This window comes from Perna viridis, chromosome 5 (assembly GCF_037379345.1).
Source record: "Perna viridis isolate PV_CMFRI_1.1 ecotype Kerala chromosome 5, ASM3737934v1, whole genome shotgun sequence".
NCBI classification, from domain to species: Eukaryota; Metazoa; Mollusca; class Bivalvia; order Mytilida; family Mytilidae; genus Perna; species Perna viridis.
Genome location: NC_142449.1, coordinates 29,731,843 through 29,751,378, shown reverse-complemented (window position 1 = coordinate 29,751,378; position 19,536 = coordinate 29,731,843). Strand labels below are relative to the sequence as shown.

The 19,536-nt window shown below is 31.8% G+C and overlaps 1 protein-coding gene across 4 annotated transcripts in view; it reads left to right on the top strand.

Annotated features, from left to right (window-relative positions):
* Positions 1-19,536, top strand: part of LOC148617014 (nuclear receptor subfamily 1 group I member 2-like) — a 128,183-nt gene that overhangs the window by 77,241 nt on the left and 31,406 nt on the right. For 3 of the 4 annotated variants that reach the window (XM_088584267.1, XM_088584269.1, XM_088584268.1), the window contains one exon: positions 14,766-14,936. In XM_088584267.1, the coding sequence (XP_088440393.1) occupies positions 14,766-14,936 (171 nt within the window). Of the gene's footprint in view, positions 1-5,530; positions 6,159-14,765; positions 14,937-19,536 lie in introns of those variants that run through there. The other variant, XM_088584270.1, reaches the window with a different exon arrangement.

Here is a 19,536-nt window from a genome sequence, read left to right as displayed (position 1 = left end):
ATTTAGTGGAACTGACTTTCTGGTTATTGTCCCCTATCGGCAAATGCCGAAGGGGACTTAGGTTTGCATTCCGTCCGTCCGTCAGTCTGTCAGTCCGTCAGTCACACTTGGTTTTCCGGACTTTTTTTGTAATGCCTCATCCAATTGATTTCATATTTGGTATATAGTCTTATCATGATAAGTTACAAGTTAAGTTTGAATGACGTTACGATTGAATGATTTTTACATAAGTTATGGCCCTTGGACATAGAAAATTTCATGAAATTTTATGTTTTCCGGACTTTTTTTTGTAATGCCTCATCCAATTGATTTCATATTTTGTATATAGTCTTATCATGACAAGTTACAAGTTAAGTTCAAATGGCATTATGGTGGAACAATTTTTACAGAAGTTATGGCCCTTGGACATAGAAAATTTCATGAAATTTTATGTTTTTCGGACTTTTTTTTTGTAATGCTTCATCCAATTGATTTCATATTTGGTATATAGTCTTATCATGACAAGTTACAAGTTAAGTTTGAATGATGTTACAGTTGAATGATTTTTACAGAAGTTGTGTCCCTTGGACATAGAAAATTTCATAAAATTTTATGTTTTCCAGACTTTTCTTTGTAATGCCTCATCCAATTGATTTCAGATTTGTTAGCTAGTCTTATCATGACAAATTACAAATTAAATTTAAATATTATTGCCGCAAAATGGTTTATATGGAACTTATGGCCCTTTGACATAGAAAATAATATAAAATTTTATGTTTCATCATTTTGATGCAAATTGCTGCTGTCATTCTAGAGTTATTTGCCCTTTAATTCATAATAACGAAGTTTTTTTCAACTTTCCAGGTGATAGAAAGAGAATGTCTTTATGCAGCTTTCTGTAATGAAAAAAATGTTAGTAGCTACTGTAAAATGAAACAGGTTTGATTTTGATGGAATTTGCTTTTGCTGTTCCAAGAGTTATTTTCTCTTGATTGTTAAAAAATAACACTATCCATGGTTAGTTCACATATATAAAAAAAATCTCATGAAGGCAATGAGTTCAAAGGCCGAAAGGGGACACTGTATTGTATCAGTAATATTGTCAGAATGTTTGTTTAGAATGGTTATTATACATGTAGTATAATTATTCTTTACTTTAGGTAATTTTTTTGCATGGTTAATTTTATGGAGTGGAATGGTGGAGTTGCCTCATGGAATGGCAGCCTGTAGAAAATCGAATTTTGAAAGAAATTCCCTAATGCCAACATTTTTAAACCGAAAAAAAAAGAAAAAAAAAAGACGGTGATTAAACTTTTTTATTATTACTCAAGTTTATGTATACTCCTTGTGTTTTAAATGAATAGAATATTGCATAATGTATATTAGAATCAAACATTTAATATTCTATAAAATCTGAAGTTCCACTCCAAGACTCCACTCTTCAATTAAAAGGTAAAGTTAATGAGTGATGTAATGAAGAAAAGTACCTTGTAACACACAGAAATTGATGCCATTACGTAACAACTTAACCTTGATATTAGCTTTCCATTCTCTCAGGAACTTGAATTTGTCATGTTTATGATGTCAATTGGGTATGTGTCATACCAGATTTCCTCATTTAATCTTAGCATGTCATAAAAAAGTACCAGTGGGTGATATATTGGAATCACTTTGTCCTGGAAATTATCTTGACTCCAAATGGATGGATAGGGTTTCAGGTTCAGTACGTGGCCATATATAGATGGGACCTACTTTTTAAGCAATTTTGGGTGCTGTCCAATATCATATACATTGTACCTGTTTTGTTGGACTTTGCCATTATCACCATATGGAATATTAGAGAAAATTTTCATCACAAAAATCATTGCTCCCAAATGATAGTTTCAAATTTGGTGTGTGGCTTAAACTATTTTTGGGTGCTGTCTCAGATATCAACTTCCTGTCAGAGTTTGGGGTATACCTGTATCTAGCAAGGCAATATGTACAATTGTATGTACTGTTAACTTTCACCTGGGTTCTATCATTGCAAAAATGTATATAGTATATAAAGTCTTAATCTTGTTATGTCCCCCTCCTGAGGAGAAAGGGTCTATACTGATTTATACTTGTCCATTTGTCTGTTAGTCACTTTTTTATAACAGTTTTCTATTGGCAACTACACTTTGCAGTCACTTTTGTGTAAAATATAGCCAAAACATGTTACAAGTAATTGACAAAATAACTTCTAATAATAGCTGCTTAGTAGAAGTGAAATTATTCATGTAATACCTGCATTTCCAGTTTCAGGACACAATAATTTGCCATTACTCAAAGTTCTATTTTTTGCAGAGTTCAGAAAACACTTTTTTTTTTTATTAGGCCTTATGTAACTTAGTTTGATTTAACCTTCACCTTGTAATAATGATTTTTATGGTTGAGTTAGCAAGAAACTTGATCATGTATGTCATAACATACTTAAAGAACATGATTTGTTTTTTTTTAACTGATTTCTGCTTCTCAAAAATGCTTAAAAAATAAAGGTAGGTTTTGTTTATGACTCCTACCTTAAAAAGTTTGTTTTTATTGTCTGCTATTTCAGAAAAGGTGTGCACTTACACCACATTTTTATTTCAGCTGTTACTAAATATTCAAATATATCTTGGTTTTTGTATGGAATTGACACCTCTTGCAGTCCTCAAATAAGGCAGGTAGAAGGAATTTTTACTCACAAGCTGCTGTGCAGAATTCTTGCACAATGAATGAATGAATGAATGAATGAGAGCATAAGTGATTATGTTATTTATACCAACATTATGACAGGTAGAGAACAACTATGCATGCATATTGACTAATTTCTAATTTGATTTGAAATCACCTCTTTTTCCACCTTGAATTTTTTTCCCTAGAGATTTATTTGTTTAAAAATATATCATTTTCTGATCTATTGCTTGCAACATTTGGGTTGAACACTTTGTGCATAGTGCTTACATGTATTTATAAGTACTATCAATAAATAGACTCTTTCATGCTAACTATGGGATAGTTAATCATTGATTGATTGATTGGTTGTTGGGATTTAATGCCCGAGCAGCAATATTTCAGCTATATTCAGGTAATGAACATGAAAGGGATGATAAAATGAGTATGAAATGATAAAAAATAATGGTTTTTTTTTTCATACCATGTTTCACCAACTGCCTGATTCTTACAGATACTGACACTTTTTAAAAATTACCATTTGTTACCTTCCTCTGCACAATAAATTTAGGTTCCGTTGTGTCTGGATACAAAAGAGACCTACAGGCATAGATGTGATGTGACCTTTTTGAAGGTTATTGATAAAGCATACACTTGTTAAAACTAGGTTACACTGGTTTATGTTTCTTTCTTATGTACATTTTTGTTAGTGCACTTAGGTCAGATGGTAGTTGTAGCTCGTCTTACATGTACAAGAAGCACCGCTATAGAGTGTTTATAGAAGTGATAAGCTGTCTGAAATCTGTTATCTGTAACCTTTTAAGATAGTAAAGTTGTTGATTCATAAGTGCTTTAGGTATGCCCTTACTTTTTCCTGTTGCCAGTGTTGGATACCAGAGTATATCATATATAAGAATAAATAGGTTTAATTTTAATGTATTTTTGTGTATTTTTATATAGTAAAACCTGTGTAAATCCAACCCTGAATAAGCCAATGACCTGTCTAAACCAGACACTATTAGAAATTGTTTCATATAGATAATAACAATGCACTGACTGGACATAAAACTGATAAATGTATGAGGCTTGGAATTCCCGGAAAATGGAAGGCTGTGCTGAGCTTTTTCACTGGTTGTAGCCAAATGCTTATATTAGTTTTATGTCCAAAATGTAAAAAAAACCAAAAAAAGACATTTAAAGTATACAAAAAAGTTTTTTTTTTTATTTGAAGTTGGGACATCCTGGCAAATTTGAAACAGTGTAATGTTTGTGACATTACAACAGAAAGTTATATACATTCAGTGACTGTATACCACTTGTAAACTAAGGTCAATGCATTTTGACATTTCAAATAGAACAGTTGCCTTATAAAAATGTTCAAGTATCATTCCCTATACAATTCAGACACTGCCAATGGTAAAGTATGCTATATTTATACATAACAATAATCATTTCCGTATTCAGCCCTGCACTTTTGAGAAAATCATACATTCATCTCCCACTAAAATTAACCAAATCAAATCAAATCAAGAACAATAACTCTTACTAAGTGCTAATTTCATGTATAATCCATATGATTTTTATCTCAAAAGTGCAACGACTAAATAAAAAAATGAGATTGGTTATGTGATCAGAAGCATTTTCTAAATAAGAAACAAAAGTGTGTTTGGTGGGTTTTTGACATGACTGAATCACCTTCTGTCTGATATTTATAAAGACTGTTACTTAAATATGTATTTTAACGTTAATGAACAAAACTCGTCTTATCCAGACAAGCCAACAATCCAAAAGTGGTTTAGTTTAGAAAAGGGTCATTTTGTATAGGGGTACTATGTTACATTTGTGATACTGGCAGTACCTAACTCACAAAAATCATTAACACACCTAAAATGGTTGATGTCATTTTAGCACCTGCTTCACTTAGACTTGTTACTGCATGTGATAAAAATAAGTTTGACGATAATGTTCCAGTGAAAATGTGGAATACAACCTGAAACAACTGGTGTGACATATTTCAAGTCCTTAAAACACATCCTGAGATAACTGATGTCACAGTGTGACATATTTCTAGTCCTTAAAACACATCCTGAGACAACTGATCTCACAATGTGACATGGCTGACGTTGAAATATTTCAAGTCCTTAAAACACATCCTGTGACAACTGATGCCGCAATTTGACATGGCTGACATTGAGATATTTCTAGTCCTTAAAACACATCCTAAGACAACTGATGCCACAATGTGACATGGCTGACGTTGAGATATTTCTAGTCCTTAAAACACATCCTGAGACAACTGATGCTGTAATGTGACATGGCTGACATTGAGATATTTCTAGTCCTTAAAACACATCCTGAGGCAACTGATGTCATAATGGGACATGGCTGACATTGAGATATTTCTAGTCCTTAAAACACATCCTGAGGCAACTGATGTCATAATGGGACATGGCTGACATTGAGATATTTCTAGTCCTTAAAACACATCCTGAGACAACTGATGTCACAATGTGACATGGCTGACTTAAAGATATGTATAGTCATTAAAACACACACTCACAAAAAAACAAAAAACAAAAAAAAAAAACACACATACAGAAAAAGCAGAATATAATATATATTTTTTTTGACATTGGTATTGAGAGACTTCTGTGATGTAGTTACTGTTGTAAAGCAATTACAGTTTGATTTAGCTGTAGTTTCCAAAGTCTTTCAGACCAAGGGAAATTTACTGTAAAATTTGGTCTGCTCTAGTACTTATCTTGTTATTCCAGTTACCCCATTATAAGCCATCTTCAAAATTTAATTAAACACATTCAAGCATCTTGCATTTGGCCATGTGGTTACCTTCTACCACTAACACAGTCGTTATGATTATATCTGAAATGAATATTACATGGTATCTGGTCAAATGCACAATAATAGCTGAAGCTCCACACAATTTCCACTTCTAAGGTTTTTTTTTTTATTATTATTAATTTGGAAAACTGTCAGTTATTATTAACCACTGGTATTTGTTAACTATCCATTTTATACAATAAAGTAATAAAGTTTACCTTCATTTTCTACAACATTATGAGATGGCTTCATGATAGTTTTGCAAAACATCAGCTATGGCAATTCAGTATTAAACAGATTTTTTCAAGCCTTCTATTAATACGAAAAAAAAACCCCACCTATTTTTAGATTTGTAAGTATTTCTCCAATAGTAAGGCCTCATTATCATATCAATGAACTATGTCCTTCATAAGAATAGGATATCAAGCATTACCTCTGGTTATTTACGGATGGTAGGAAATGGTCTAGTAAGGAGGACATTTAATTCATTTTTAGTACATTGTACTTATATATCTACTGTTGTATGAACTATTGAGATACAGTTATATTGGCTTTGTAATTACTTGCCTATTGGCTTAGCTGACATACTGCTAATTGTCTGTTGTTAATTGTAATTAATGATAATTACAGAGAAAGGAGTGAGGTTGGAAATTCTGCAAACAGAGGTAGGATAATTTTAGTTTCCTCTCCTTCAAAGTCTTTCTATGAAATCTTATAAAAAATATTATCTGAAATGCTAAAATGGCTTTCATTTGTTATTTAAATGACAGTAATTTGAGGTATAAATTATATGAAATGCCTTTCAAAAGGATGTTTTTTCTGAGCATGGTTATTTTCAAATGCTCATCAATTTTTGACGGGACGTATTGTATACCGCTGTCCATCTATCCTTCATCTACACTTTGTACGATATATACATATATATATATATATATATATATATATGTTTTCAGCAAGTGCCATGAAAACTTGAGGATGTTTTTTTATTTTGTATCAATTTTTGTAGGCTCCTTTTCTCTTTCTATAAAATTTTGATTTCATGTTATTGCTTTTTGTCACTTTTTCATAAAAGTTGAACTTGGGTCTTTTTTCTGTTTTCATGCTCAGCTGATGGGTGTATCGTACACTCATTGGTGCAACTCATTATTCAATTTTGCCTGATTTTTACAAAGTCAAGCGCTTAAGTATAAAGATACATTTTACTCCAGGATTGTTCTTTATATAACTAGATAAAAGGACTGCTGTCAGAATTGTGTAATGTATGTTAATTTTACGTTAATTTTTTGTGACCTTAAATACATTTGTACCAGCATAGCTATAAGCTTTTGACATGATGTCAGTTAGGGCAAGGCAACTTCTATGAAGGAAAGTTGACATTGACTGGAATTTATTATTCACTGGTAACCATTAATGATTGCTTTCCAACATGGTATCTTCATTAGGTTATACAGATACTCAATAAATACTTTATTAGAGCTAAAAATAGAATAGTTTACTTACTGTATGGTATGTGGCCTGGGAATTATTGTTGTCTCTGGTAATTATTTTTCCATAGTTCAGCTGTGAATTCCCCTGACCTCAACCTAAATAACAGGATACATGACCTGGCCCTGATTACAGTGAAACGTATCAAACCTGAACCTTGAAAAATCTAAAAATTTGTCTGAATGAAGTTTTGCTTGAAGTCCTTTATATCTGTTTTAGCCATAGTTAATTGAATACCTCTGGTTAACTGTCTAAAAGTGAAACAATTTCAAAGTCCAAAAGGAGTTTTGGTTTAGACAAGTAGTCTGTAGATGTACATTTGTATTAGCTTCTTCCCCCCAGTTTCAACCTTATCTTTGCCAAGGTTTTTATCTTTAAAGTACACTGCATTTAGGCATTTAATCACCTTCTCAGAACTACATAGCTGTTGCAATTGACATACAGGTAACTCCAGATAATTTTCAAGTTCAAGGAGTATACCCCCGTTCATTAACAATGATTTTGTTACTCTTTTTTAAAAATGTTTCCTCCTGTTGGATTTTGGAAGAAATAAACTGTAAAAAAAAACTGTAACAAAAAAACTGGGACAAACTGTCATTTTAGGGAAAATTGCATGATTTTGGAGATTATTTTGTTCGGGGAAACATTCTGTATTTGGAGGTAAATTCAAAGAAACAATACCACTGATTGAAATGATGGTTATTTGTAATTTCCTTTTGCACTGTAGTACTCTACACTTTTAACCTAAGAAACCTGTCAAACCGTAACCCTGAAAAATCTGAAAACCTGTCAAAATTAAACTATGCTTGAAGTCCTTTATATCAAATGTCAAGTTTCAAATTATGAATTTTGTTATGAGTTGCTATGACAACTATTGTTCGTCACTTACGTCTCCTTCTTTTTGGAAACTTATACAATAATCATTCTTGATGTCACATATATACACTAAAATGCCTCTTAAAATGGATCTGTTCAATTGATCAAAATGTTCCCTTCCTGAAACAATAAGTATATGCCAAATGACATCAAACTGCAATCAATCAATGTAACTAAGGTGATAGTCAATCGTTATTGATTTGACTTGAGTGCTGAAGAAGGAAAAGATGAGTAAATATAGACCAAATTCACTTGTAGCAAAGGAAATGTACAAGAATTGCTTGTGACTTAATTTTCCTCATAGGAGGCTAGTATCAATCAGCCATATCATTGTCATGGATATAATGTTCTAATTAGTCCCTTGGTGTATTATTGTTTACAGAATCATAAATTGACCTATGGCCAGGCTATAGTTTATATATACAATATTTATTTGTGCAAACACATTAAGTGCAGTTTTGCCTAAAAACCAAGCAGAAGCTTATGATTAGTGATTCATGTGTTTCTTAATTCCAATATTTTTTTAGGAAATACTTCAGTATCCTTCAGTATCCTTCATCAAAACTTTTTTCAGATACAAAAGTGCAAATGAAAGTTGCCCACTGGAGCTATTAGCTCTTGAAATTTGGTTACATTAAGCAACAGAGAAGTACGGGAAGTTTTCATACCAGAATTTTTACACTATAGCCAATAAAAAATATTTCACTATATATCACAGATCCAAGGAAGTGAATCTAGATTAAGAGTTGTTTTTCGGACCTTATAATTGTATTTGAACAATTTCATTGTTTATCTTGAGACCTGATGAATCATCCTTGCCTGGTTTTTAGACAGAGCCATACTTTTAAAGTAGCAGTCTTCATAAAAATCGGACAGGGAGTAATTCATGCATGTCAAAAACCCGTCAAATTCACTTTTCTTTCTAATTCAGTAACGGTTACAGACCACAAAACCAGTCTTAGTTTGTCATTTGGTTTTTTGTAAAATGCCAATTTCATACATACTTTACAAGAGTTATTGTTCTTGATTTGGTTTGATTTGGTTGATTTTAGTGGGAGATCAAAGTATAGTCTTCTCAAAAGTACAAATCTAAATACAGAAAGGACTATTGTCACTCAAAAGTATAGTATTAGTAGACCAAAAAAGCATCATTTGTTTGGTGGGATCGGATCAAGACAATCTAAAAATAAAGTGATTATTTTCTTTATCAAAATCACTTTACAAAAAAAAAGTACTTATCAATAGTATTTCTACTGACATACTAAATTAACATTTATATTCATGAATAAATGTATGCTGTTATTCTAGATCTACTTAAAATTGAACATGTGTACCATAAGTTTAGTACATAAATGTAACATGTTCTATATCCTAGCCATAACATTTATTGTTAAGTAGTCGTCTTTGTTTGAATGCACATAGAAAAAGAGGCATGTTCATCTTCGATGTCACCACTATTACATGACAGGCAAATCGATTAATTCATTCAATATTCTGTTTCTTTGTTTCTAGAAGTATAGTATTGACTGATGCATCTCAGAAAGACAAGATTATACATTTTTGACATAATAAACTGCTGGAGTTGATCATGTATTATTAATCAAATACAATTTGAATTATATGTGATTAATTAACTTTGACAATCAATCACTCATGCTGTCACTTGTTGAAGGGAAGTTACAAGACATATTTCTGATGCCCTAGCTCAGGGCATTATTTAAGGATGGCAGATCTAGCATATGCCCATGAATAAAATACATATCTGCTACCCTGACTCTGGACAAGATTTAAGGATGGCAGATCTAGCATTTGCCCACACTTTAAAAGACACAGATCTGCTTTACTGACTCAGGGCATTATTTAAGGATGGCAGATCTAGCATATGCCCATGACTTTAATACTCATATCTGCTACCCTGGCTCTGGGCATGATTTAAGGATGGCAGATCTAGCATTTGCCCACACTTTAAAAGATACAGATCTGCTGTACTGGCTCTGGGCATTACTTAAGGATGGCAGAATTAGCGTATGCCCAGCCCCTAGGTAAGAAATGATATTTGTTTTGCATAAACTAAAATTTCCATCACAGTTATGTAAGGTACTACATTGGGAGAAATAAGCAATTCAGAGGCTAGTAGCTCATGATACTGAGCATACTTACAAAAAAAATCCCAACTTTTTAGCATAATTGAAGACATTTTGAATTATTTCTCCGGTTTAATATGTCTCATTCATGAGATGTTAAATGAATTTTATATCTGGATAATCTTGAACGATTAAGTATGTTTCTGTCTTAAAACCATGCAAGGGGTGATTTATCATATCTCAAGATTATTCAATGAAACTGTTCAAATACATTTGTTACATCCTAAAAACAACTCTTCCTATACATTTTTTTTTATCTTCTTGAATACAGTTTCTATGAGGCTTACTGAAGGATTTCCAATCCAAGATTTTAAAAGTTATTAGTTTTTGAGTGTAACTTAAATTTTCACAATGAAGACATTTTGGTTTTAATTGCTCGAGGTATAACTTGAGTGACAGCTCAAATAATGCAAAGATGATTTAATATCCTAATAATATTACAAATTTCAATGTACTGTATAAATTTCAAGGAGTAACATCTCATCAGCAGCATTAAAAGAAGCCTGAACTTTTAATAGGTTTGATCTATTTGAAAGATAGCCTTGTTTTAATTAAAATATAATACAATACATTTACATGGCCAGAAAATATCAAATCTATCTGTACGAGCTTCAGAATCATTCAGATCGGGAGTTAGTCTCTGAGCAATTCTATTCTGTCTGTTTCAGAGTTCGTCCAAAGAGTTTGTTATTTTCCAGCCATGTACATGAACAGATTGTTTTTATCCTGCAACTAAAATGAATATTGAAATGAGATAATAAATCATATCATTTTATATCATCTCATTAAAGTCTTCAGTGTCACAGGAAAAATTGCAACATATGTTTTTCATATATTTAGGACTGCCATTAAAGGCATATGAAAAACATTTGTTTAGGACTAACAAATTAATTCATGAAAAACAGGTCAATTAAAATCATATGGTAATTATGCGTTTTTTGCTCAGGGCTTACTGTATGAAAAAGGTATGGTTATCATATAATTTAGGAAAACTCTTGTTTCCATGTGATTTTGTAGGGACAAAAGCATAAATTTCAATATTTATCCTGAACATATGTTTCCGTATTGGTCCTAAACATGTTTAAAAATCATATTTTACAGTACGTTGATGCATTAGGACAACTATTTACTTATTTTCTGCTGAAGGTGTTGCTCAGAATGAATAGGGGCCATCAAGAGAGAATATAATGCTTATTTTCAAATACTGTATTGTAGAAATTCTAGTTTCAGGACAAAATAGAAACGAGCAGGAAAAAAAATGCACTACATACTTTTTCAAAAAACAAGCAGATTGTGTCATTCACCCTTCTTTACATTGTTTACAACTGTATAAAACAAGATGATAAATTAAGCTTGTCAGGCCGTCTGCTTGTATGTCATATCGTTTTGTAATAGCATAATGTATTCTCTGCATGATGCAAATTTAGTTCCTTTACAATATTCCTTCAGTGTCGTCTGTTCATTTATTACAGTGTGGACTGTATTGCAATCACCTTGTCTGTCTTTCTCAGCTTCATTGGAGGGAACTTTAGCATGATAACTTGAACTGTGTCTCCCCTTTCTAGCTTGGCTGCTTATCTCCCTCCTTTTCACCATACAACTTGATTTGAAGGAAGTGATTGACTGGGGATATTCATAGCACAACCTTGGGTAAAACATTTGTTAAGTTTGGTGTTGTGTCGACCATGAAATGCCAAATGGGTAGTAAGATTTTTGCTGTGGTCATTTTTATGTTACAATGAATCATGTTTAATGAATAGTAATACTTCTGAACTATATGCTTCAGGAGAAATATCGCAAGGTAAGCACATTTTTCAGGGTAACTGTTATTTATTTAGTAAATAAACATGTGCCCTAATGGCTACTATTTGTCTGTAGAAATAGATAATGGAGTTAGCAATATTTACTTTACAAAAGATAATAGATTGCTTAGGTTATTATGACCACTGTGAACTTGTTTATATATTTAGGTGCAAATGCACTTGTAGTCAGCTACTGTGGTTTCTTTTTTTACTTGTCACTACCAGTGAATATGGGTCTAGAAGTCAATTGTTTCATTGGTATAATATTATTGAAACTTTGCATGCACAGTGTTACAAATAATGAAATTGAAAATTTTTACATACCAGTAAAAGAACAATTTGACGAATTATTTCTTTCATTTCTAGCACATTCATTTAAGCCAACTTTTTTTTTGTAGCATGTAGTACATACTTTTTTTTTTTTAAATCTGTTACTCAAAAAGTATTGTATCAATATTATTTAAGTATGGCACAGTATTATTTATATAGGTTTTGTTTATGTACAGAAAACACACCAATTTTTAAAGTCATGATGATGAGGATGTTGGGGAAGCTGCTTTAGTAGTTAATCAATCTAAATGATAAAAGGAATAGCTGGCATTGTTCAATATAATTAGTGTAAGCCTGTGAATTCAACCACCTAGCATTATTTCAAATAATTTCAGGCGCTTTCTGTAAAGGAGTTAATATAGTTAGTCTTTCCTGCTTTCTTTTCATTGATTTTTTCAACCTATGAGAAATGTATGTGAAAATACTGACTGTAGTTGATTTTTTCAACCTATGAGAAAGTTATGTGAAAATACTGACATGTTTTGTTAATAATATAATTGGTACAGTTCGTTTTTATGGATTTTGTGTTCATGTCATAACATTTAACTTACTGAGGTGACTGTTTTATGCATTCTCTGTAGTCATTATGAATGTTGACTGAAAATTATGGTCTAAGGATTGTGAATCTCTGCATTAAAGAAAAAATAAATAAATTTTAGTAATGGAAGAGTTTGAAGCAGTTAAGAGAAAATTTTACTGGTAAAACTAAAAAAAAAAGATCTGAATTAAAAAAAAAAAATCAAAACTGATGGGAAACAATTTTCAAAATAATTCAGCAATTTAAAGATTTATTAATCACTTTCCCCACCTTAGACACACATCCTTTATAGAAATCTCTGTGATAAATGTGGCTCTCTTATAGCTGTTACCCCTCCCAGTTTATTGGGGATTGGAGAGTCTCCAACAAAATCAATGAAAAATTTAGAATCTCCCACATAAAAATGTAATATAATTATGAGATTTTTTGAAAATTATTTTAGTTGCTGGGAAAAATACAAAAAATATTTTACACAAACAATTTGCTTTTATGTTAAAAATCTCCTACATGAGACATTATCAGTGAAGGAGATCCTCACTTGAACAGAAGGTTCCAAAGTTTAATAGATATCCTATGGAAGATTTGAAGTTTGAATTTTGACTTGTTATCATTATTTCATTATTAGCAGTCTGTGATTTTTGACACTAGTCTAGTGGATTCTTAATCAAACTAGTAATTTATTTTGCTACTGGTCTGATCGGACTAATAGAAAAACGCCTTTTTTTTTATTCTAATGACATCTTTTAGCTTTGATGGACAGATAATGTTAATAAGCAATTTATTCTTGTAAACGAACAATTGTTGAGTTTTCACGAGATCTGTTCTATAAAATAAATAAAATTATAAACCTCACAAATATTTTTTTGTTTTGGACTAGCAAAGTAGTTTTCAGACTAGTGAAAGGTTTTTGGTGTAGACTGAATTGTTTCTTTGCATAATTCTTAGGTTTACTTGTACATAGTGTTGATACCTCACATGATATAGCAGATCATGCCTACTGTTACCAGTATGTGATTGTATCAGTTACCGTATTTGATCTAATAATCAGTTTGTAATTGCACTTTATATGGATTACATATTGTATCAGTTGTTTTTGAAATAGTGAATTTATAGTTCATCTGACAAAGATTGTCATTGCCTTTCATATGGATTACATATTGTATCAATCGTTTTTGAAATATTGAATTTATAATTCATCTGACAAAGATTAAGATGGAATGATGATAGGACACAGCTATCTTTTAATTTTATTAATTTACAGCAGTTAAGGGAAATTGTAACTTGTGAAATTAAATTGTGTGAAGTCTTTATTTGATTCAGGAGTTGCTGCTCAATAAAAAAATGGCATTGAATCTTAGAATTTGTCCTTTGAGATTGGAAATGGCCTCATTTGACATTTTTAGTTTTAATTTTTTGCTCATCACTTTATTCATCATCACTTAATTCCAAGTTTTTAGGAGAATTACGTACTTCATCATCTTTCATTGGAGGCTTTGATATTCTCTTGTTTATTCAGGTAAATCAATAAAATTGTTCTTTGCAGTTACTTAGTTCATGTTGCTAAATGCATGAACACAAGTTTTATTTCTATCCTTCTTAAGTCTGTTATTTGTAATCACTTTGTTCCTGCAAAGTACAGCTGATTGGAAATCTAGTGATGAATGATCATGAGCTCAGATATAAGGTGTTTGGTGCTTTAATAGTTACTTAAGCACAATTGTAGCAAATAATATAGTTAACTTCAGGGAATAGAGTTCGTCTTTCCTTGATTGAATGACAATTAAACTGATGAACTTGAAATTGACATGGAGATTAAAAATTCTATCAGGCACAGATTTAAATATCTATGAAATGATAAAATTTAAATCTCCTTGTTGATTTGTCCAGGTGACTACCCAAGACATTTCATCAAGTAATGGTCATTCAATCTAAGGAAAACTATCTCTGTTTCATGAAGTTTACTATATTACTGGCTGTAAAAATCTTGGTTAAGTACAATATGTTAGGTATGTTGATTGTTTAAACATTTTTAGCCTGAAAAGCATTGACATTCAACTATAATCAGTCAATTAAATTGCTATATCTCTCTTTTTGTAGGATGCAGAACAAGCTGCCCCTGATTCATCATCATCTATGTCATCGATGGTGTCGTCATTACAGAAAAAAGACAAGATATGCCTTGTCTGCGGGGATAAAGCCCTTGGCTACAACTTTAATGCAGTATCCTGTGAGTCTTGCAAGGCCTTCTTCCGTAGGAATGCTCACAAGGTAAATTATTTTTTTATACAACTACATATTTTTTTTCATATCATAGAATAATATTATTCAGGTGCGGTTGTTGTACTTGGCATTGGTGAACTTGTTTATTTACAATAACTTGAGTAAATTTTATCCAGTTTAAAAAAAAAAAAAAATTTTAAGGCATTGTTACAGTACCTGAACCGATCTGTGCAACAAAAATTGTGATCCGTCATGGATCACCAATCAATTTCCGGTCAGTCATCGATCCGTCAAACCGATCCATTTAACTGGTGATCGCATCATGTGACTGAAGAGCGGTCAATGTATTTTATGGTTTCTGTTGTTTTCTTTGTCAATTTTACACATATTTACATAATGTAATATATTTAAACATCAATTTGTACTTTTATTTTACATTTGTTCTATTTAAAACAGATCTTACGTCATTTTACATCACAAACCTGCAATTAGATCGGTCACCGGTCTACGGTCATCGATCTGTCAAATCATTTCTCGGATCGGTTCCAGGACTGTAATGCATGGAGATGATCTGATTTTAGTGAGAAATATTTGGCTAGCATGATTGTAACTATATACCAATAGTCCTTTTTCATATTTCCGACTTTGGCTTTTGTTATTTAAGATTTAAGCAAAAGGGAGTAACTTTCTACAAATTTGTCATCCGACAGACTGGTTTACTGTCAAATTGGAGCAATGGACAACACTAGACTTCAAATTTAAATATTCAGTTATTGGAGCTGTGGTAACAGTGTTCTAGGATTCCTGTTTCCCATTATCCGGGGCAAGTGAAATTTGGGTCAGGGAAAGTTAGGTACTTAGTTACACTTTTTTGTGGCATGTTGAAAACTTCATATGCTGTAAGGATTTGTTTTGTTAGGAAAGCAGTCATTGACATTAGGAAAGTTGATTTTATATGGATTTTTCCCAAGGAAATCTCAATTTCTGAAAAATTCTAGAACACTGGGTAAGTAATTGGATACTTCTAAATAACTTATTTCAAGCCATTCAGGTACTTACCAAAGTGAAAATAGTTTCAGTTTTGGTTGGTTATGTCCCTTTGAAAAATGTGCTAAACTGGCTTGCATTTCATAAATATGAAAAATGACTATAGCTTTTATTATTCTGTGTATATTATTGTCCCCAGCTACAACATAGATTGGAACATAGAAATACCAGTGTCTGTGTATAAGTCTGTTAGAACCAAACTGGTATAAATGTACCTTGGGGTATCCTGCATAGAACTGTCGTGGAGATTTTTGATCGGTCAAAAAACATGGCCGCATAAACTAAAAATAGAACATAGGGGTCAGACAGTAGATTTTGCATATATATATCTTGAAGACCATTAAGTTTATTCAAACTCTTTCATTTGCTGAAATGACCCTTATTATAAGGCCTTCAAAAGACTTGAGTGATCAAAGTTGTCAGATGACTCCTTGTTAAATTTATTGCCCTTGAAAGACAAAATTTAACCAGGTGAGTAATTCAGGCTCCTGGGAACCTCTTGTTCTTCTTTGTGGTGGCTTTGGACATTTGCCTGCTTACTATAGTAATTTTGTTATGAACAAAATTACAGTAATCTCTTTTCTAGACTATGTAAGAAAAATGTCTATTACCCCTTTGTTTTTCCCTGACCTTTTGGGAAAAGAATACATGTAGAATCCAGACTTCCTTCATTTCTTCCATTATTCGTGTCTGCTTCATAATTTTTGGTTTGTTGGATGGATTTTAATAACACTTTCAAAAATAGATTAGATCCCTGTGGGAAAAAGATAATGATGATGTTATGTCAAAGGTCAAAGTTACAGTTTCTTAAAAAAGATTTTTTTTATTGAAAAATAGGTTTCAGCCATTTTACATAGGAGATTTAAACTTTATTATCATTTTATTTAAGCTAAATTTCTGAATGTATCAAATGTACTTTTAAAGCTGGTCTAGGGGCTAGTTCATTCATTAAAATATTTTACTTAAAGATATAACAATGGGATTTCAGTTTCCATTCTAAATATAATATGTTGTATTATTAACCAGACGTTGTAGATTTTCCTGATTAATTTATCGGAATATCTATATAAAACCTGTCTTTTTTTACTCTCTTTGGATTAAGTTTAAGCTTTGTTTTTGCACCATAACTCAAAAACACTTGTACCAATTAAATTGAAACTTTTGGAATCTGTATGTATCCATTGTAGGAAGCTTCTTTTAATTTAAAAATCAAAGTACTCATGTACTGAATCAATTTATATCGATCCTTTGAATTTTTACACCTCAAATAATCGTCAAATTGCAAAGTATGGGATAACTGGAAAGTTTGGGGATCCAATTCAAACATATCTTAAGACAAGCTTATTATTATAAATGGTTAATATTGAACTTTTTGCTTTTATTTTTAATTTCACCATTCTTTACAAATGACATTTAAAAACCAAAATTCATGATGCATTGTAGCAGTGCGTTAGTTTGTGTAACATTCAAGTTCTATATCGGTTTCCATGGAGCACCTAGACGAATGAACTCAAAACTCTCAGCCAGTACATTTTTGAACTACAAACTACTAGTTGGCCATTCCCAGTTTTTAAATTTTCAGGTCGAAATATATTCAATTTATTGACCTCCTGGTCGAAACTGTCTGTTAAGTCATTCAAAATTAAGCCACAAACATTGAAATAAATCATATCCTTAGATACGTGTTCCTCTAAACTAGCTACATTTCTCGGTTGATGAGCTTTATAGTCAAGTTCTAAAAGTTATTCCATAGACGCATATGTGTAAATACACTTAGTTTCTGGGCACTTAGTTTCAGAGACTCATACATTAACATTAACGATAAATTCTTTGAATATATTTTAACCAATCGTGGCTGGTGCAGAAAACATTTGCTATGCTTTTTTATGGCCACGGAGCACCTACATCACTATTATAATAACATACACATGGCCAAAATAGCCAGATAGAATGATTATAAACCAATGGCACCAGACAAAAAAGAATTACACAATGCAAGAGAAATGCACAATCAAAATTTCTATAGCATCGTCTATGCAAAGTTTCATTTTTATTTGTCAGATCAGGTCTTCTGATGTCACGAGGTGGTAATCGTAATAAAAATACGTCAGGATGGTTTTGGGGGTCATGCTATTTTTTTGTAAAAAAAATGGACAAAAGATAAGTGGCAAATAATAGCCTGAAACCCCTTTCTTTATACAAATTTCTTGATCGTAACCACTGCCCCTTTTTTCTGCCAGGGCCTGCATGAAATATCTGAGGACAGCTCTTCCAGTTGGTACTCAGCTCAGCATTCCTCTTCATATTTCAGTTATATGATTGATGACTACATATAATCTCGCAGGGTTTTCATTTCTAGCTAAGCATCAGATGTTTTTTGAAGCTTCTAAAAATGAATAGGCAACTTGAATATATCGACATTGAACAACTGGTTTATTCGGGTAAATGCATAGAAATAAACAGGTACCGATAAGAGTATAGGAGTGAACGATTTTTTCAGTTGAATCATGGTTAGTACAAACCAAATTAATCAGCATATTTAGTTCACAGTTGTTTATTGGTTTGTTTATTGGGTTTGTTTATTGGTATAAAATATATAATCAAATTTTATATATTAGAAATACCTATAAAGTGGATCTAACTATCTGCATTTGAACCTTACTGGGATATGCCAGTGGGACTATTTTCTGCGGTAGAGTACGATAATTGCGGATGCTATCAGGCTTTACAAATCTTGAGGCTCTAGCGACTGCTATATCAATTCCGACCTTCGATCTAAATTGATAAAAATTCCTTTTTTTCATTTTTGAAATACAGAAATTTATTCATAACAAGGTGGAAGATGGATTGGGGGTAGAAATGGGTAGAGTTTAAAAAGAAATTGGAAAGAGTGAATAACCAAAGTATTATCACGAGTGCCGAGGAACGCCAAGATTTAATGAGTGTGCAGGACTTGTTCTGCGGACAAGTTAATTCCTCAAGCGTTTTTGGCCCGAGTGATAATATAAACAATTGATTATCCTATTATTATATAGATTTTCTTCATAAGTCATCGATATTTTCAATATGCATTCTAAATTCTGTGATTGGTGGATTGTTATCAAAGTTGTGACGTTTTGGCGGGTGAAAGGGGATGAGTGAAATTACCGAATTTATTTCACAGTGTGAATTATCAAAATATATTACACTGGGAACATTCGGTAAAACACTATTACCGGTATAATAAGTGTATCCATAGTGGGAAGCTCCCTTCACTTTTTTTGTTGTTGAAAAATAGATATTTTTCATATAGAAGAACTTGCAGAAACTTCTTTTTATATATCAAGCATTTGGTTCAATTCAGCAAGGTGAAACCAATCGTTTATATTTATGTATAAGACTTTTAAAAATAATTGTGTCCATGTGGAATGTGTTTACATCACTTAGTCTTGTTCATATTTATTTTCTAAACTTCAAAACAATTTCAAAATTCAATAGATACCTTGTTTTTAAGGGGTTTAAATTATACTTTTCAGAAATAGCTATCTACAGTTTAGTTACAAAAAGTATAGGTATGTGTGGAGCCAAAACATTGAGCTCTTTTTCCCTTATAGTTTTTTTA